The 19,597-nt window shown below is 53.8% G+C and overlaps 6 protein-coding genes across 6 annotated transcripts; 2 read left to right on the top strand and 4 right to left on the bottom strand.

Moving 5' to 3' along the window:
• Positions 1 to 2,424: 2,424 nt before the first annotated feature.
• On the top strand, positions 2,425 to 4,069 carry LRP88_03300 (actin-related protein 3; the record flags this gene model as incomplete). Its single annotated transcript, XM_083239927.1, has 7 exons — positions 2,425 to 2,448; positions 2,511 to 2,541; positions 2,612 to 2,839; positions 2,889 to 2,935; positions 2,983 to 3,069; positions 3,120 to 3,953; positions 4,004 to 4,069. 7 exons carry the CDS (start codon positions 2,425 to 2,427, stop codon positions 4,067 to 4,069), a joined length of 1,317 nt encoding a protein of 438 aa, XP_083105057.1.
• A 1,827-nt stretch (positions 4,070 to 5,896) lies between these two features.
• Positions 5,897 to 7,162, bottom strand: LRP88_03299 (chaperonin 10-like protein; the record flags this gene model as incomplete). Its single annotated transcript, XM_083239926.1, has 2 exons — positions 5,897 to 6,897; positions 7,105 to 7,162. The coding sequence occupies 2 exons, from the start codon at positions 7,160 to 7,162 to the stop codon at positions 5,897 to 5,899; spliced, it is 1,059 nt and encodes a 352-aa protein (XP_083105056.1).
• Positions 7,163 to 12,898: 5,736 nt separating this feature from the next.
• Positions 12,899 to 13,249, bottom strand: LRP88_03298 (copper metallochaperone ATX1; the record flags this gene model as incomplete). Its single annotated transcript, XM_083239925.1, has 2 exons — positions 12,899 to 13,062; positions 13,159 to 13,249. The coding sequence occupies 2 exons, from the start codon at positions 13,247 to 13,249 to the stop codon at positions 12,899 to 12,901; spliced, it is 255 nt and encodes an 84-aa protein (XP_083105055.1).
• A 2,052-nt stretch (positions 13,250 to 15,301) lies between these two features.
• On the bottom strand, positions 15,302 to 16,120 carry LRP88_03297 (2EXR domain-containing protein; the record flags this gene model as incomplete). The annotated part of the gene is made up of 1 exon (XM_083239924.1): positions 15,302 to 16,120. One exon carries the CDS (start codon positions 16,118 to 16,120, stop codon positions 15,302 to 15,304), a length of 819 nt encoding a protein of 272 aa, XP_083105054.1.
• A 367-nt stretch (positions 16,121 to 16,487) lies between these two features.
• Positions 16,488 to 17,913, bottom strand: LRP88_03296 (thiolase-like protein; the record flags this gene model as incomplete). Its single annotated transcript, XM_083239923.1, has 2 exons — positions 16,488 to 17,370; positions 17,423 to 17,913. The coding sequence occupies 2 exons, from the start codon at positions 17,911 to 17,913 to the stop codon at positions 16,488 to 16,490; spliced, it is 1,374 nt and encodes a 457-aa protein (XP_083105053.1).
• Positions 17,914 to 18,627: 714 nt separating this feature from the next.
• Positions 18,628 to 19,314, top strand: LRP88_03295 (uncharacterized protein; the record flags this gene model as incomplete). The annotated part of the gene is made up of 1 exon (XM_083239922.1): positions 18,628 to 19,314. The coding sequence occupies one exon, from the start codon at positions 18,628 to 18,630 to the stop codon at positions 19,312 to 19,314; it is 687 nt and encodes a 228-aa protein (XP_083105052.1).
• Between the last annotated feature and the right edge of the window lie 283 nt (positions 19,315 to 19,597).

Genomic DNA, 19,597 nt, shown 5'->3' with positions numbered 1-19,597 from the left:
GAGAAGGACGAACCTGGCCCCCGAGGCGCTGCACAGGCGGAGTTGCCACAAACATCCGGATTTCCTGCCGCAACCCACAACCGATGTTGTTCACGTTTCTGCCCACGATTCTCGACGCGTGTAAAGGATCCATCTGCATTCGGCACTCGCTCCTGTCCATGCTTCTTGTGATGTAAGTGGCAACTTTGGCATCATCGTTGTCCGGTTGGGTTGCCAGCTTCCACTAGCCGAGCGTGGTCTCGCTCAGGCGTATCTGGTTTTAACTCCCGATTGCATGTCATGCAGAAAAATGTCTGTCGAGCAATAGCATGGCCAATCATGCCTTGATGAATTGACAGGGCCTTATTAAGGCCGTCGCCCTCAATGCCCGGAACGCTTCCACGCGCTCTGATTCGATCATAGAGGTCGTAGCAGGCTTCTGGGTTGTATTGTCCTGTCTTTTCCCTTCCAACGAATGTCCCAACTAGGGCCATAAGGCTTGCAACGTGGGTCGCGATCAAAAGCTGCCAAGATGCGAAGGTTTGCTTCCGTTCCTTGTTCGCATAGCTCTGCATGGTGAAGTTGTCTGCTCTCGACGCTGCGTTTCGTGATAGCAACGCTAATATGCCGGTCAAGGCGAGTTCCTCCACAACGGCAATCAACTGAAGAGCCAACATATTTCCCACGGCGAACAATACGATCTGTTTTCCATCGCTGAAGGGGGTCTTTAGGATCATCCTCCATCTCCCAGCGGACTGTTCCATCAAAGTAAACAATCCAACTAGCTTTTTGCTCAATTGTTGGCTCTGGCAATGCAAGAAGATCCCCAAATGTTGGCTGAACACCGCCGAGGGCCTTCCGGACGCACGTGGGTACTGTTCCAAGCAGGAGGGCGGTGATAGAAGTAGGACTACTAGTGTTGAAGATGGTATAGAAAGCTGTCGACATGGCCCTTTGAGCTCGCGGCAACTGCTTGTAGTCCGGGGAAGGAACTCGACGAGGATATTCAACCATCTCCGTTACTGCAGCGAGAAATCTTTCCTCGAACCTGGCGATATCTTGGTCTGCAAATAACCCAGTTCCAGCGAGAGAGGCTTCTTCCCTGCACTCGTTGACCAGCTCGATCGCACCAGTCTCGCGAATGAGTTCTTCTTCTAAGCTGTCGGCCAGGCTAATATCGTCCTGCGTGCAGGAAGTATCGTTATAGCATGATCCGTGTGCCAGGTTAGAATCGTGATCGGACTCGGTGGTAGACAGAGGAATTGCTGGGCTCTCTGTGATCTCCAGGCGTTGTTGGCCGTCCAGCTCAGCGACAGAGCATGTTATCAGCGAGTTACCGCCCATCCTGATAAACGAAGTGTAATCAACAGGAGAAAGCTGAGCCAAGCGTGAGTTCCGATGTGTAGGTAACTATGGGACAGTGGTCAGGCTCTGATGTGGGAGGCATGTGAGGTCACAAACCCTTAATCCTTTGCGCCCTCGATAATCAGGCGTAAAAGTCCGTGGATAAACAGTTGGTGGTAAATATGAGATGCCAAACTGTGGGCTACCCAGTCTCCATGCACATGTGCGTAGCGTCACCATTCGCTAGAGGTTAGTCGCAAAGAAATCCAGAATATTCTCCCTCAGGCGCGCGCGCACTGGGGGGGCGCTGTGTGTTGAGATGAGGGAATGTATTGAAGGGTGCCATAGAGACTGGTGCATTGAATGTCTCGCTGCTGGAAAGAGGTTGGATTGTGAAGAAAAAAGACATTGTGATGCATAAGAGGAAGCATATTCGCAGACGGACATGTTGCCCTTTGCCCTGCAAGGGTACATGTATTCTAATCTTCTATCCCTCTAACGTCCTTCGGGACAAATGGTCTATTTAGTAAGAATCACCGTCGCCGACAAGGCTCCACCGTTCGAATCCTGATCTGACCACTTTTCTACAGTAACGATACAGAGAAGATTAGCATGGCCCCTGCACTAAGGATGACACGCTCTTCAAAGAGAAGCTAAACATTTTTTTTTTGCTTTTTTGTTTTTCCTATAATTCATGTCTCTCCTTCTGGTTTTTTTACCCTCTTATTTTCCCCCTTCCTTGTATCTTAAAGAAAACCCCTTTATTTATACTTTATCCTTCTATAAAATTACATATTATCAAGTTTCTATTTTTCTCCTTTTTTTTTTCATTTTTTTTTTCATCTCCTTACTCTCTGGGTACGTTGGTAGGTATGCTAGTAGGTAGCTACGGGTGCCTATCCACCTAATCATTTAGGGTACCTAGCTTACCTAAAACGACGCAACAGTAAAGCCAGCTCCAGCTCGCCCCAATTCCACCTAACGCAACGACGACACAACCATCGCCGGCTATCGCATTCTTCCTCACGCGGCAAGACTCTTGTGTTCTCGCTGCCTCTCCATCTGCATCGCCGTGCGTTTAATCACGCATTCTCTCTCATCATGGCCAACCAAACTCCCGCCGTTGTCATGGACAAGCAAGTCTCACCTGTCCCAGCCCCCGCAATGACGACGACAGCTAACCTCAGCTCACCAGCGGCACGGGTTTCTCCAAGCTAGGTCAGTCACCGCTACACATGCTCTCGGAGCTTTCGATTGTATCTGGGCTGCTTGCTGATACCTTTTGCAGGTTTCGCCGGTAACGATTCTCCCTCCTTCGTCTTCCCGACCGCGATCGCAACCAAGGGGCCAGCTGGCGGAGCTGGTGGCTCCGGCTCAGGACGACCGGCCGTTGCGAACAAGCCTTCTTTCCTCACCGGAGGTGCTGGACCTGGCGGTCACTTGAGCGCAAAGAGAGGAACTGAGGATCTTGACTTCTTCATTGGTGATGAGGCGATTGCTGCCTCGGGCGGACCAGGTAGGCTGCTTTTGCGCCCCTGAGAGGTCAACCCGACTGACAGAACCAGGATACGGCCTTCACTATCCCATCCGACACGGTCAAATAGAGAACTGGGTACGTCGCCGAGATATCCGACATGAGCTGGAACTGACCGCCTACAGGACCACATGGAACGGTTCTGGTCCAACTCCATCTTCAAATACCTCCGAGTCGAGCCCGAAGACCACTACTTCCTCCTCACCGAGCCCGTGAGCCTCTCGCCCCTACTTCGAAGCCGCCAACATACTAATTAGGATAGCCCCTGAACCCTCCCGAGAACCGCGAGAACACCGCCGAGATCTTCTTCGAGTCGTTCAACTGTGCCGGCATGTACATCGCCGTCCAGGCCGTCCTCGCCCTGGCTGCTTCTTGGACATCCTCCAAGGTCCAAGATCGATCGTTGACTGGAACGGTCATTGACTCCGGTGATGGTGTCACCCACGTTATCCCCGTGGCCGAGGGTTATGTCATTGGATCCTCGATCAAGTCGATCCCCATCGCCGGTCGAGATATCACCTACTTCGTGCAGTCCCTGCTACGAGACCGTGGCGAGCCCGACTCGTCTCTCAAGACTGCCCAGGAGATCAAGGAGGAATACTGCTATGTGTGCCCCGATATCGTCAAGGAGTTTGGCAAATACGACCGAGACCGCACCCGATTCGCCCAGCACGTCGTGTCGTACCCCAATGGTCGCCAGGTCGCCGTCGACGTCGGTTACGAGCGTTTCCTTGCCCCCGAGATCTTCTTCAACCCCGAGATCTACAGCTCCGATTTCCTGACTCCTCTCCCCGTTGTTGTCGATGGTGTCATTCAGCAGTCGCCCATCGATGTTCGACGAGGCCTGTACAAGAACATTGTCCTTTCTGGAGGTAGCACGCTATACAAGGATTTCGGTCGACGATTACAGCGAGACATCAAGCAGCTGGTGGATGCCAGAATCCGAGCCAGCGAGGTCCGCAGCGGCGGTGCTCGAAGCGGTGGTCTGGATGTGCAGGTCATTACCCATAAGCGACAGCGACACGGTCCTTGGTTCGGTGGCAGTCTCCTTGGCCAGACACCCGAGTTCCGATCGTACTGCCATACCAAGGCAGAGGTAAGACGGATGATTTGTCTACATGCAACAATGGCTAACAATGGTTGCAGTACCAAGAATATGGCCCTAGCATTGTGCGGAGATTTGCTCTGCTGGGTGGTCCCGGTGGTTCTTAGAGCAAGGCTGTTAGCTGATAGATGCTTCAAGAAATACTCCCAAACAAGCCCTGGGTTTCACAACAAGGGTCCTCGCAAACACGTTGATCTACAGTCTCGAGGGACAGGGGCTCTTTTCGGAACACCTAGGCTAAGGATTCAATGTGGTCTCTTCTGTGGGGGTGCAAATGGTGGTGAGGGCGCTCAAAGGCGCTCAATCTCAAGTGACAATTATGCCTACCTCAAGCGATGCAACTATGGGTGAAAGAAAGAGATGGTGGCAGGTCTTGCAGAGTTATTACATTAGTCGTTTTCAAAAACAAACATATTCATGCAGATGCTGCATTTCCCCGCATCTTGCCTCGTATTTGGGGGCCGTCAACGATCGAGACCGGAGCGTTCTTGAGTATGTATCTCGAAGCGTTTCTCACGAACTGCACCAGTTCAACAATCAATTCTTGGAGGCAGGGATATTCATCCTTCGATCGAGACACGGACGTTATAACCAGATACAACCAACCTCGTTAAGCGACGTGCAGGTGTTCTAGATGCCCGCCCGAGCGTGCATACAGGGAAAAAACGTGGATGGCATGATCTTTCTAGGCGCCCCAAAACGTGAGTTGTTCTAGACGTGGCTTGGTGGCGGAGGGAGGGAGGGGCTTGCAGGAGAAGGGTTGCATCCTCTCTCCGTGATGGAGGGGAGGGGAGAGGACGAGTTGCCGTCAACGGGATGGTCGATCCTGAGACTTTTTTCTGCCAATTCGATTTGAGACTGTGTGAGTTGTGACTCGTAGACTTTTCCGGGATGACCGAGGGGTAAGATGACGACGACGTGTGTCACTGAATGGGTGGTGGTGACGGTTTGATGGACATGATCAGATCAGGGACGGAAGAACGATGCAACTGGCCTGAGTCCGAGATGCATACACATGCTGTACAAGAAGGAAACCGGCGATATCAGATACGGTTAAGTAACAAGTTCCCCCCAATCAATTGGTACCTCTAGGCTCTTTTGCTCTAAACATAGAGAATGGCATTCAAGTGGATCGATGTGTGCGCCGTTAGTAGATATACAAACACATGGCAATTTATTACATGTTCTTTTTTCTCTTCTCTCACCGCAACAAACCCCCATACTAGTTAGAAAGAGAAGGAAAAAAAAAACCCGCAAATATCCGTCTGTAGACGTCAAACCACTATCCACCAGTATTCATCCAAACGAACTGTCGATGAGCGTCAATCGATAATTTTGCCAAAAGATGACATGGATCCCAGTCCACATAAAAAAAAATAGTGGCTATCGGTGGATTCTCAGGCACGTGGCTTCGGCGTGGTCGATGACGGCGGTAGTGAGCGGGCATCGAACCATGTGTCGATTTAGAGTTTGCCCAGGCGGAGTTCGGTCTTTTTGTCAGTTCGAACTATGACGGGGATAAGTTCCGGTTTGACGCCTTGGTGGTGTGATGAGGCTGTAGATGTGTGAAGAGTGATATCAACTTTCGATGTAGATACTTGCCAATTCGAAATATTGTACCGTTCTCAGTTTGAGCTGTCAAGTCAGAAAGGCATCTTGATCAAACAGTCACTAGCAAATCAGAGGCAATCATGTTTGGTGAATCGGAATCTTGTTCCGTTATTGATCCTGTGGTACTCATATCACTCATATCCAACCCAATCTCGCACAAATGTGCAAGCAAGCTCAATCTAGCTACTGCTCATCAACACCGCCGCAAATCCAAAACATCAACTCCCGCCTGAACTCCTCTCATTTGCAGGTGGGTCGCCCTGCTTGTTGTTTGTGGGCAAAGTGGCTGGGTTGTTCCACCAGCCCAGTAGATAGCCGCGCGCTTATCGGCTGGTGTCAACGACGTAGCGACCGGCAATCTTGCCAGCGGTCATGAGGTCGTAGACGTTCTGGAGCTCAGAGAGACCGACAGTCTTGAAGGGGACCTTGATGAGGCCACGGCGGTAGAATTCGATGGCCTCAGCGGTATCGGCACGGTTGCCGACGTAAGAGCCCTTGATGCTGATCATGCGGATGACAGTGTCGAAGACGGGGGCCGAGAGGCTGGCGTTGGCGGGGAGACCAATGCACACGACGGTACCGCGGCTGCGGACGTACTGGGTAGCCTGCTGGAAGGGCTTCTCCTGGACAGCGACCAGGAGGACGGCGTGGGGGCCCAGGCCATCGGCGGTAGCAGCCTTGACCTCGGCGACGAGGTTGGAGGACTTGGTGAAGTCGACGAAGGTGCTGGCGCCGAGAGACTCGCAGAGAGCCTTCTTCTCATCACCACCATCGATGGCAATGGTGTGGATACCCATGGCCTTGGCGTACTGGAGAGCGATGGAACCGAGACCACCACCGGCACCGACGATGGCGACGGTCTGGCCGGCCTTGACACCGGACTCCTTCAGGCCCTTGTAGACAGTGATACCGGCGCAGAGAATGGGGGAGATGGCCTCAAGGTCGCACTCCTTGGGGATGCGAGCAACGTGGGCAGCCTTGGCGACAGCGTACTGCTGGAAGGAGCCGTCGACGGTGTAACCGGAGAGGAGAGCCTTGGCGCAGAGAGGCTCATCAGAGGTCTGGCAGAAAGAGCACTGGAGGCAAGAGCCGTGGAGCCACTTGATGCCGACGTGGTCACCAATCTGAACATCCTCGACGAGCTGGCCGCGGGCGACGACGACACCAGCACCCTCGTGGCCACCGATGAGAGGCAGCTTGGTGTCAAGGGGCCAGTCGCCCATCATGGCGTGGAGATCGGTGTGGCAGACACCGGAGAACTTGACGTTGACGAGAACCTCATCGGGACCGGGCTGGCGGACGGGGACCTGCTGGTACTTGGTGGCTGTAGAGAATGATAGTTAGTATAAGCCTCGAAAAGATGAAGATGTTGCAGTGCGAACGGTGGGGGATCTGTGGGTTGGGTGGGACTCGGGCCAGGGACCCGGGTCTTGGAAACATCTGATATCCAAGAGAGAGATATCAGGAGGAAAAATAGACAATTGGGATTGGAGCTCGTTATAGAGCTAGATAGGAAGGAAGGTAGACGTACGACCACCGCTCTTCTCGACGACCTGCGCCCATTGAGTGGTAGGGATCTCGGCGGCCATTTTGGTTGTTGTTGTTGTTTTGTCGTAAAGACGAAAGGTGTTGTAGTTGTTGTTGTTGAGGAGTGTTGGAGAGTTGATTGATGAGCTGGATGAGGATGGAGAGAAAAGATTCGACTTGAGGCCGGAGGAGCAAGAGTTTATATAGATGTTGGACGGGCGATCCGGAGTGAAGGGTCTACCATAGACAGATCCCTAGTGCGTATACGGGACTCGGGCCTAAACCGTATGATGGGTCAACGGGGCAGGGATGGGTGTCTGGATGCAAGGTCTCAAGCCTCATCTTCGCGGCCGCGGGGGAGAGGGAGTGGGAGAAGCCATGAGGCAGGGTGTGTGATGAAAGAGAGTCGACGTGAGTCTGCCGCACGCATCGAACCTGAGCTCAGAGCGAGGGCCAAGGGGAGGAGCCACTTCGGCTGCACGGGGGATCCGCATTTTGGGCTATGGCCATGGGTAGTTGGACTTTGTTTTCGGATGCGGCGACGGTACAAGAGCAAATGGTTGTCGGCCAGTAGTGGCGTTATTGGTGGTGGAGGGTGGAGGTTGCTGTCGAGGTGTTGCTAGAATGCCGTCTCCTCATGACGCTCACGACTACTACAGTGCCTGTAGGCCTCGCTGGGAAAACCCCCGCTCCGGCCGGACATCGACTTCCCCTCACCAGCGGAGCGGGTGCGGCTGGGCGCGCGCTAGAGCCAGAGGAGAGAGAGAGACATGGGCCTAGCGCGAATTTCAGGCGTTTGTACCTCGAGGAGAAAAGGTACCTACATCCGCAGGCCCAGGGGCCACCATGGCAACAGAAACAAGGGACAGGAAGTGCGTGTATGTAATTTGGGGTGTGTGAGGCAAAAGATTGGATCTCAGCCTTGACGAGGATGGCATTGAGCATCTCTGTCCTGAATTGTGTCTCGTGTCGCGAGCCTCCGTCATGGCACGTCAGCTGCTTTTGCGGCCCTTTTTTACACCGGACATTGGCCTGCCGTCTGAACATCCCATGTCAAAGAACCGAACCCAGAAAAAAAACAAGCTATGCCTACCAGATTGTCTGCTCAGATAGCAAATGTGATAACGAGACAACTACCACCACCGCGGTAACCTCGGATCTCCCCATCAGAGCCCTACCTGAACTTACGGTCCGCAAGCCGGTTTCCTACCATTGCAGATTGCCCATCCCAACATGAGATTTCTTCATCACAGCTGACCAGGTCCTCCTGATAAAGCAACGCTCGTGGGAGCCCTGCAAGCTCGCTACATACGTAACGAGAAGCCCGGTAGCCTGCGTAGCATGGCGCCTAATGCTCCAAACCCACGCGTTTCCAAGGCTGGCGCCGCTTCCATGACCCCTAGCCTCTCATCACCACGCACCTCCGTCGAGCCATGTGGAAAGCTCCAACCGCCCATTGCATCCCATAGGTCCCACGAGGCTGGGGTGGCTACTAGCAGCGGCTCCGTACCTACGTAAGTGTGCCATCTCCTTTTTTTGTGCCTCATTCTCCATCCATGCAGTGAGGATGGATTAGACGCCCCAATTCTGCCAGCTTGCCCCATTCGGCATCAAGGAACTGCCGATGTGCATGGCTATTTCCATCTTGGTGGAAACCTGCGAGGAAAAGAGTGAGATAAAAGTGTCCTAGAATGTTTAGGCCCCATTGGAATTGACGCATCAATGCCTTGACTATGTTGTCATGCCTTTTACTCTGTTGGTGGGCGGTTGGTGTAAGTGGGATGGAACGAGGCCCAAGATCTCGTTGTTTCGCGTTATTCAGGGCCGAGGTCGGCGTTATTGCACCCGCTGGCTTTCAACTGGAGGGGCAGGCAGGAGCTACTGCCACGATTCCGTCAAAGCTTCTTTCCGTCTAGAAGCCAACTCAATCCTAACGTTACAGCCTCTTACAGACAATCTAAGAAGGACGGCAAAGGTCAGAAAAAGAAACGAAAAAAAATTGTTGTCAGCCTCCACTATTTTTTCCTCGTCAACCTCCACTACTGCATTTCAATGCACGCACGCATACTCTGGCAACGCCCCTCAAGAGACAACCTAGACTGGGTATCAGATCCGTGTGTCAAGTCCAGGACTGCGCCCCCATCCGTTGTCGTATCAGCGTCCTCGTCGAATCGACGTTGCCGTCGTCGTGGCCAGTACCTGTGTTTCACTCCCTCCGTTCCACCGCCCTGGGCTTCATGACAAACGTACCCAGCTACATACGCAGCTCCGCGTCCTCTGGGCTGGGCGGGATCCAGTCCGCAAAGTACGGGGTAAGGCATGGATGCGTGGAGAGCGACTCATCGTCCATGCAACCTCCCTTTCGCCGGCAGCGAGTCAACGGCGCTAGTTCTCGCTCGAAGGGAGCTCTTGAGGGGAATTGTGATGGGCGACTACTCCCGCTGCTGCGCCCAGAGCTGCGTTCAGTTGCACTGACAAGAACTTACCCCAAAAGACGGTATGGACAACCGACAAAACGAGTGCCACCTGTGTCTGCTGTGTCGAATTACTGGACGTCGTACTAAGGCCTCGTGCAGGAGTGGAGCTGGAGGCGAACACGCGAGGGCCAAAAGGGCGCCGGCATGGGACTGGCGTTTGTCAACGACTCGAGGCATCTCGCTCTTCCCCGCACTCGAGAAACCCCAGCCAGCAACACCCAGGCAAGCATTGGAAGCATGGACGTCTGGTCTCACTAGGCACATGCCCCCCATCCTCCCCAGGATGTGTGTGCCGTAATACAGCCTAACCCACCAACTGCTGCCCTGCTAGCACCACGCGATGGACAGGCAGCTTCGGATCCGTGATGCTACATGAGTTTCAACAGGAGGGATCTGCCACCCAACAGACTTTTTCCTACATACAAACAGCGCCGTCTCCAAGCCCATCGACGCCCGCGGGGGAGCCGTGCTGCTTTCTCTGGGGTCATCCCAGTCGGTTGGACGGAGGCCTGGAAGCAAATGCGGGGAAGCCCGGCCAGTGCAGAGTGACACTGAGAGCAGTGCTTGACTCGAAGCCCCCTGCGCCCTGCGTCGCTGCTGCTACTGTACCGTACAGGCTCTGGACATGTAGAGCCTTGCAAGGATCGCCAGAGGCCCTCAATGTGGCCCCAGGTGGTGGCGGGTCAGGCCGATGGTGAGACGGCGTTTGGGGTTAGCCTCGCTCATGTTCAAGATCGCCCTCAGATCTATGGTACGCACACGCACCCAGAAGGAAAAAACACGTACCCAGCCGTGCAAGGGAGAGCTCTCAGGTACCTGGTTTCCAGAGGGTACGTGCCCTCGGCCCTGGGTGCAAACGTGGAGACGAGGTTCACTCAGCGGGCATGGGGGGAGCTTTGGACCTTGGTCAGATGACCTTCAAGCTTTCTCCAAGCGGCTCAGGTCATTGGGTGAAGCCAGCTGCTTGCCTATTTTCCGTCCCTTCATCTCAACTAAAGTCAGCGCTTCCCGTTCAGGCTCCGGGTGGCCGGACGTTGTTCGTTCGTGGCTACTGATGGTTCCATGCCTCCAAGCCCCAAGCCCCAAGCTTCCATTGCATCCCACCATGAGTGAGATCTCCATGACATTTGCGGATAGATGTACCTCTTGGACGAAAGCTACAACGAGCTCTCCCAAGACACCTACTCAGCGTGTCGTGTCCGGATCTCAATGTTCGGTTCTCAGTGGCACGTCCCTGCACGGTCTGTGATGCCCTTGTTCGTTTCAAGGGTCTGACCTGAGATGCACCTCGCGGTAGGTCCTCCAGTCCCAGCTTCCTCTCCCATTCCCCGGGCTTTGGCAGCTGGTTGATTGGACGTTGGTCGAGTGGCAACATCTGATCTTCTTCCAGATTGTTGAGGGTCCACCCCGTGGGTGATTCTGTCACGGTTGCAGAGATGCATCTCGTCCCTTCAACCCGATTGATGCCCATGTCTGTCGTTTCCCCGCGTCTCCGGACTGGAGGGAGATTTGGCCATGAGCTTTTTTCCCCAGCCCCTGACTGACGCGGAAATGGGAGTGCGTGGTCAGTGTAAGTGGGTTCATTCACATGGAGGTCCAGTAAGTACCTGTTCGTTTCCCCTCACGACTAATTTCACGGAGATGCAGCTAGGTGACCCCCCAAAGGTGGAACTACGGGCCAGTGAGGAGCCGGAGGATGGAGCGAACCCGTTTTGTGAGCCACGTTGTTTAGCCAGAAGGACCAGAACCAGAAGCCGGATCTAGCACCCATCACAACCAGTCGTCGACTCGACGGCCTCGATGGTCATGATTTCTGGGGCAGCGGGCGGGGAGGGTCTGTGTGTTTCCAGGGCCTCCGCGTTTTTTCCAAGACCAAAAGCCGCGCTTATCCCTTTGAGCCCGTCATCAGGCCCGTGCTAACCCCCGTCGAGGCTCCGTAGGGGCGATGCTAATGGCATCCACTGCGGCTCCGCAGCTTGACTTGCATGAGCCGCAATTGACTTCCCCGCATTCGACGTAGCGGCACGCCCCCTCCGGGGACGCCCCCAGGGGGAAGTGGTGAATTCCCTTCCCACCGGCGCCGTCCGTGATACGGGGCCCCGGACTTGGACATCAGTTGGGGCGCCCGGGGATGCCTCATGAGAGCTTTTTTTTCGGCCTGGGGAAGGGCAGGGAATCGGCAGGAGCTGTTCTGTCTTGGGCTCAGGCCGCTCAGGCGTCCTTACGTACCATGCCCGATTGAAGACGTCGTGACTCTGATCACACGTTTCCGCCGGCCCATGGGGATATCTGAGATCAAGTTCCTCGAGTCCGGGGGCGGCCTGACCTGGCTTGATTTCCCAGCTTGCCTAGGTAGGCATTTCTTGGGGTTGTACGCGCATCATCATTGGCTGTGGCGTCTGACCTCGCCTGATGAACATGAACCGTCGCTGGAGCCAGCAAGCTTCCGTCCAAGGGAGGGGTTGACATGACAGCCCGGGGACCAGGAAGCTCGAGTCGCTCTCGTGGAAGTTGACTTCCTTCATCACATGGTTGGCATGTTGTTTCTGGCGGTTCCTGTCTTTCTCATTCCTGCACATCTCTTGTCTCTGTGTCGCGGCAGAGGTGGGCGCAGATTCAGCCATCATGACTTTTCTCAGCCCATTTGTGGGGTTACACATTACAAGCCCTCGTGCCATGAGCTCTTCTCTCAGCCGAGTTCCTGAAATTTCTCATGAAGACCGGGATTCGGCAGGGGAAAGGAGCATTCTCGGCATTCATCTTTTTTGTTTTGGGCGCCTCTTTGATGCACTGCATCATGGATGAGTTGTATTTGTTTGACCAACTCTTGCCTCTTTTCTCTTGCTCCTTTTCCCTTCACAACGCCCAGGAGAACAAAGCCAGTCGACTGTCTCGAGTTCGCCCATGCTTCGTGGGCCGCTGCTATACTTCTATCAGTCTCAGGAGTTGTCAATCTGCGGCGCTTGCCAGGATCTCCTTGCCCGCGGCGGCAACTGAGGGCGACGCAAGGTCCGAGCTGCGATACACGACATACAACAAGACACACGTCAGCAAGATGCATCTTTGACAATGCACAGTCAAGTGGTGCAGCGGTTGAGGGGCAATGTTGGCAGTAGCGATTACAGCCAACAGTTTGCATTGATATGTATAAACCGGGTCAAAAACAGAATTTCCTCCCGCATTCCCTTCCCTTGCCTGGGGCCGCAAAACACCGAAACTATTCCCAAGCGCTTGCAAAGCTAACAGATATTCAGATGGATCATTTTTGTCTCGCTTCCTTCCTCTCGGCTCGCCTCGGCTCGCATTGCATTATGGAAGCACTCAGGCAGCGGCGGGGACCTCGATCGACTGCTCGACACCGTCGGCGGTGGCCGAGTTGATCTTCTTGCCAGTCTTGGCAATCTTGGTGAGGACGGTCTCGTAGGGCAGGGCGGTGACGACCTTGGCGGTCTGGTTCTCGAGGGAGACCTCGTAGCTGTCGACGCCTAGACGCGGGGTAATGTCAGCTCCTGGATTGAAACAGCGGCATGCATGGCGCTATAGGGGTGAAGAGCTGTCCGGGCAGGCAGAGGGCAACATACCATCGAGCTTCTTGAGGACGCGGTCGATAGCGCCAGAGCAGCCGCCGCAGCTCATGGTGACGTTGAACTCGTAGGTGTGGGCTTCGGCCATTGTGATGGTTGGTGGTTGGTGGTTGGTGGTTGGTGGTTGGTGGTTGGAGGTTGGAGATGGTGGGGTATCAAAGGAAAAGCGATGCGTCGAGATTACCGAGAGTGATGTTGAGGATAAGAATGGGGAATTGCGTAGAGGCGGCCGTCAAGGTGGTTTTGTAGGTTGTGTAGAGTTGTAATACGATGAGTTGCTGACAATAGAGGCGACGGTGAATTAATAATGGCTGGGTTGGGCTGGCTCGGCGGCGGCTGGGCGCCTTTTTTGCGTTTTCCGTCCCGCGATAATTGCGCAATTGGGAGGCGCCCCGTCCCCATCCAAGCCGGCCGAGGTTCCGCCAATTCCAGATCAAGAAGGAAATGAAATGGAATAGACGCTGATAAAAAATTTTGAAACTTGCTCAAGACACGGGGGAATTATCTGAAACATGCTCTTGTTTGGAATTCTTCCGACGCTGGCTGTTTCCATCCTTTTTCATTTGTAAGTAAGGAGGCAATTGACATCGTGTTGCTGTGTTACTGAATGTTGATTTGAGGCTATACGCTAAGCTTACAAAATGTCGATCCTCCGTCTCTCGTCATCTTAGTTGACAATGCCACAACCACGACATCTATTTAGAGAAGAGGACAGATTTTGTTTTGTCTGAATTCAGTCTTGCTACCAGAGTCCGAGCGCCGATAACCGAGTTGAGCTTCAAGATTGTTGATGTTGGCTACCCTAGAGCGTCGAGTTGACAACTTCAGAATTGTGAATGAATAGATATATCTAGTAAATCATGTGACGAATAGATCTGGAATTATATTATCTATCGTGCCGATTGACCTTGACGGCATAAACTATCAGTAAACAACTCGGCACGTGCCGAATCGTAAACCCATGCAGGAGCGACGAGGGGTGTATTTCCTCGAGAAAGCTACATTTGAATCTCCGATCAGACATCAACCGGACATCAATATCTCGACACTGACATCTATCCCAACACACCTACTGTTCACGTACACGCCTTGCAAGGGAACGCGACAATGGGCTGATTCAACTACCGGCGCTAAAAAGGGGACTTCCTTCGGAAAGCTCTGGCCCGAGCATTTCATCATCACCTCACTTCCCGTATAAACCTCGCAAGCTTCCAACGGAGGAGGGACGCCGCATAAGTTGGGTGACGAGAGAGAGAGGAAAGCTCTGCGGGTATGTAGCCGCACACGTCGGAATATCAAGTGCGTGCGTGGGAGAGTGAGAGGCTCCCAACGGGTGACAGCCCTACGACAGGTGATGCACAACGGTCCATATCGCCATCAGCCGCATTTCAGCCTCATGGGTATACCCACGAGGGTTCGATATCAAAGCACGCCCGCAGTCCCCCTTTCCCCTGCGAGTCTCGCCATACTGCGCTAGCTCCACCGAGATGACGCTTCTTCGAGAAGAAGCTACAGGTGTGTTCGATGTACACCTGGCTGTGCCCCTAGGTTACCTAGCGCGAGCGGATATCTGGCCGAATAGCCTCAAGCACGCTCAGGTGATCTGATCTTTATACCATGAAACCCTCCCGGCGGATGCCACCGCTCCCAGCAAAAAAGAAGCCCGGCGCTGCGGTCGCGGGACTCCGGGCAGTTTCTCGGCGAAACCGGTTTTTCTGGACGGAGCGGACTCGGCCTTCCGCTCTCTGCTCTGTGTGTCATATCTCGGGTCTGGGTTTCTGAAGAGGCAAATATCACCGGAGTGGTATGATGGAGAGCCGTTGTTACCGAGAGATATTTTTGGGGAAAGGGAGAGCATCAAACGGTCTGAAGATCATTCTGCAACGGGCCTCGCCGCCGTTACGAATACTTTTCGGTTATTCGACATGGCAAGGTCTTATCTTTCGGTGTGTGCGCGTGTGGTTTGCTTGGGTTATTAGCCGGTGGGTGGGATAGTGACGAGTCACATATGGTTGATGTCGCCACGATGAGGATGGGGTTGTCATCTTGTCATGGGTAAAGTGGACAAATGCCATGTTGGGACTCGATATGCGTTTGATCGGCGCAGTTGTTCTGATCTGATCCGGAGGAACATACAGCATCACCAAGGCCTTTGCCTTGGAATCTCGGCGACTCTCACGTTGATGCGCGGCATCTTTACACACCCTTCATCGTCTACCATGTCCTCGTCTACCTCGGTCGTTGCCCACACGTCGTTCATCTCATCCATCCACTCCTCGAGCTCCGCCTCCTCAACAAACTCTCGCTCCGTGTCGGTGTCGACGTGCTTCATGCGCACCGTCTCGCCTGGGGAGGGCGAAGACACAATCTCCACCCGCGGGTGCACGTCGACCCCGGCCACGTCGTCCCTCTCCTCGTCTGGGATCGAGTCCGGGTCCCTGGGCAGGTCGTCCCAGACGACGTAGATGGCCCGGAGGTTCCTGGCCCACGCCATGATGCAGGCCAGGTTCGGGATGCTGTAGTAGGCGGTAAAGGCTGGCACGGCTAGGTACCCGACGTCGCCGCAGAGGGGGCGATTACCGCCAGCCTCATAGTCGCGCTCCATGTGTTCGATAAAGTCATACCAGCTGTCGCGCGGCACGTAGAGCATGTCGCGGTCGCGATCAAACTCGCGTATGAGCGTCATGCCCAGCGCTTCGTTGTCCTCAGGGTCGCGAAACTGCTTGGTGGCCTTGTTCTCCTTTATCCAGCGATGGGCGACCTTGCGCGACTCGTAGCATACAAACAGGGCCACAGGAGTCGGCATCTGTATTGGAGCTGGCGGCATCCCCGGGACGAGGTAGTGCATCAGCCATCTGTCTCCAAATGTGTGGAGGGTGCCATTGTCTTGGCACGTAGCCTCCCAGATTCTGTAGCGGAGCTCTTTTGGGAGCTTGCTGAAGAGGTGGAATTGGTTCATCTTGAGGTGAGTTTGAGTTAAGTTGGTGATGGTGATGGTGAAAGAGGAAGAGAGCAGACAAGATGATGGAGGGGCAGGTCAAGACGCGGTTCCACAACGTGGCGTCTATCCTACGCCAAGTCATCTCCCTTGATATGAAGTGTTGATATTGTGATATATTGACAGTTCAATTGTGATTACAGGTTGCCAGGATATAAACTATCCCTTGCAGGTTGGCTGCTCCATCGGAGGACAAGATACAACAACCCAAGACGCTCGGCGTATATTCTGGCTATTATTCAAAGAGCGACAGCCTCAAGTCGACTTGGATAGCTCGGAGTGAATGTTGATAATCACACCCTAACTTACATATACATCAATATCACACCTAGAACCTCGACTCAACCTTCTTCAGCGTGTCCTGTAGCGCCCATTCACTCCTGCTGGCCTTGCTCCTCACAGCGTCAGCCTGCTCCTCGGTGAACCCCCTCGCCTCGACCGCAGGGTTATATCCCAACTTGTTCTTCTGTCCGACTGTGTTCGAGTCAACCACCGGCGCCGCCTTTCCATCAGCTCTCTTGTACACCGTCACCACCACTGCACCGCCTAGACCAAGGTTATGCTGAAGACAGTACTTCGTCTCTGGGACAGCGCGGTTGTTGGCCCAGCCGCGGAGATGCCACACCAACTCTGCGCACTGCGCGATACCCGTCGCGCCGAGGGGATGGCCCTTGGAGATGAGTCCGCCTGAAGGGTTGACTACGTACTTGCCGCCGTACGTGATGTCGCCTGCTCGAACGAGCTCGTGGGCTTTGCCCTTGTCGCAGAGACCCAGGGCGTCGAGTACGATCATCTCGTTGGCGCTGAAGCAGTCGTGTAGCTCGACGACTTGGACGTCTCGAGGTGAGATGCCTGCTTGTTGGGTTGCCTCCTTTACTGCTCGTTGTGTCATCTCGTAGCCCATAAGGTCAATGGCACTGCGGGAGAACAAGCTCGGAGCATCAGTTGCAAGACACTGGCCTGCGATTTCGATAGCTTGTTCACGGAGGTGCGGTCGAGCCTCGAGGAAGGCTTCAGAGACGATGATGGCTGCGGCGCCACCGTCTGAAGTTGGACAACACTGCAGCTTGGTCAGGGGCTCGTGGATCATGGCGGCCTCGAGGATCTGCTCCTTTGTGTAGACCTGCTGGAACTGCGAGTAAGGGTTATTAGGCGAGTGGGCGTGGTTGACTCTTGCGATCTCTGCAAAGTCTTCGGCCTTGGCACCGTACCTGAGAGCGTCAGCAGCCAGGCTACTTCCTTTGTGAAAAAAGCTCGTCTCACTTCTCCATGTACTCTCTTCCAGCGTTGCCAAACATCTGAGCCGCACCAGGAGCGTTGGTAACACCCCTCGTGTCAGCCATCATCTTTGTCGTCGTCCCCAGAGGATTCGCCCTGTCTTTAAAGAAAGACTGCAGACTTCCCGGCATCATCTTTTCAAACCCAACAACCATGACACAATCCGCGGCACCGTGCTGCACAAGAGTGCGAGCCATGTTGAGCCCGGTACTCCCGGTGGAGCAGTTATTGTTGACATTATACACGGGTATACCCGTCAGGCCGAACTGGTAAAAGACTCGCTGGCCGCAGGTGCTGTCGCCATAGCAGTAGCATGCCACGCCCTGGTCGACGTCGTCGTAGTTGATCTGCGCGTCTAGGAGGGCCTTGACGCCGGCCTCGAAGCCGAGCTCGGTGTAGTCGACTTTTCCGCGGGGCTTGATGAACTTTGTCATGCCCACGCCCAAGACGTAGGCGGATGATTTCTTGGAAGGCATGTTGTGTGGTGATTGAAGCACTTGCTTTGTATCACTGGAGTTGAAAGGAGAAGAGCGAATTGTAAAAGTTGAGAGGAGGAGAAACAGGCAGTAAATCAATTAAGTCACAACACCCTAGGCAGATCATCCCCAGATCAAGACCCCGGGCTTTCTAACAAACCAACAGCAACAGCTTGTTCAAACAAGGTAACTCGGCTTGCTCTCTAATTCGACCTTGCATTTTTGTTACCCCAGCTTTTTCACTTGAATGCGGGGAAGGGACAAACAAGAAGCCGAGGCTGTTTTGCTCATGATAACCGTTTGCGCCTCGGCTTGTTGACTCAGTCGGAATATTTCACGGCCCGTATACTCGGGACTGCTTCTCGTCTTTTTGATGAATTGACCGATGTAATAAAGGGGACATTGAGAAGACCGTATTTAGATGATTGTTGCGCTCGGGCAATTGGATTGGTGATTGCTAAGCTTGTCTGGCTTACGTTGGATAATCCTGATTCTATCGGCCGAGTAAATTCGGCCGCGGAATGTATCGGCCGAATTGGACGACATGATTCTTACTCCCTATCAAGACAATGAGTATAAAGTCGAGCATGAAGACTTGTTCAGAGTACCTAGATACACACATATGACTCGCCGTGTTATTATCTGTTTTTGTTAGGCCTGAACTCTTCAGCTCAAAACCCCTAAAACCTCACTTACACGCTCATCACCACCAAAATGCACATCCTCCTCCTCGGCGCATCTGGCCGCAACGGCTCTCTCATCCTCCAATCAGCTCTAAAACGCGGCTACACTGTAACCGCCCTCGTCAGAAATCCATCCATCTTTACCAACACAAGTCCCAACCTCACCTTGGTCACCGGCTTGCCCACCTCTCAACCCGACCTTGAGGCAGCACTCCAATCTCCCACTCCCCCAGACGCAGTCATCTTTGCCCTCGGCCACCATAAGACTGGGACTTCGCCTTTTGCTGCTACAGCACCAGACTGTCCTCATGATCTCATGGAAAGTTCAACAAAGGCGTTGTTAAATGCCATCAAGGCCACAAACCTTACCAAGCAACCCAAACTCATCGTCAACTCCTCTCAGGGCGTTGGAGCTTCTATGGCCTCTCTTTCAGCGCCTATGCGCTTCGTGCTCAACTACAGCAAAGCCCTTCGAACAGGTCTGGATGATCACACCAATGTGGATGGCTTCGTACGAGAGAGTGGCCTGCCCTTTGTCCTTGCTAGACCGTGCCGTCTCACTGAAGGACCTGTTACCACCATTCGCGCTTGGCCTGATGATGGACGTGGTGCTCCCGGATGGTCTGCCGCCGTGGCTAGGGCCAGCGTGGCGGAGTGGTTGGTTGATACTGTTGAAGGGAGTGACTTTGATGGGAAAGCACCTGTACTCACCAACTAAGGGGCAAGTCTTCAAATAGCGAATATCCCCTTGTGAAAAACGGCCGCTGGCTATAATGTATTGTCCAAATTCACCTTCATAGATCAATATATGCCTGGAATATCTTCATGATTCAAGCACTAGTGTCATCAACCCTCCGAGACAACATTCTTCATGGTCCTCTTTCAATGCCATCAAAAAACAAAGCCCCCCAAACCAACCCCTATTTCTTAAACCCCTTAGCCCCACGCCCGCCGCCGATATGTCTGTGTTCAAGCCGCAATGAATACAAAGTCCCTACTTT

Source organism: Fusarium phalaenopsidis, assembly GCF_050370095.1.
Source record: "Fusarium phalaenopsidis strain FUZ10S chromosome Unknown contig_32286, whole genome shotgun sequence".
NCBI classification, from domain to species: Eukaryota; Fungi; Ascomycota; class Sordariomycetes; order Hypocreales; family Nectriaceae; genus Fusarium; species Fusarium phalaenopsidis.
This window is presented reverse-complemented; position numbering and strand designations above follow the sequence as displayed.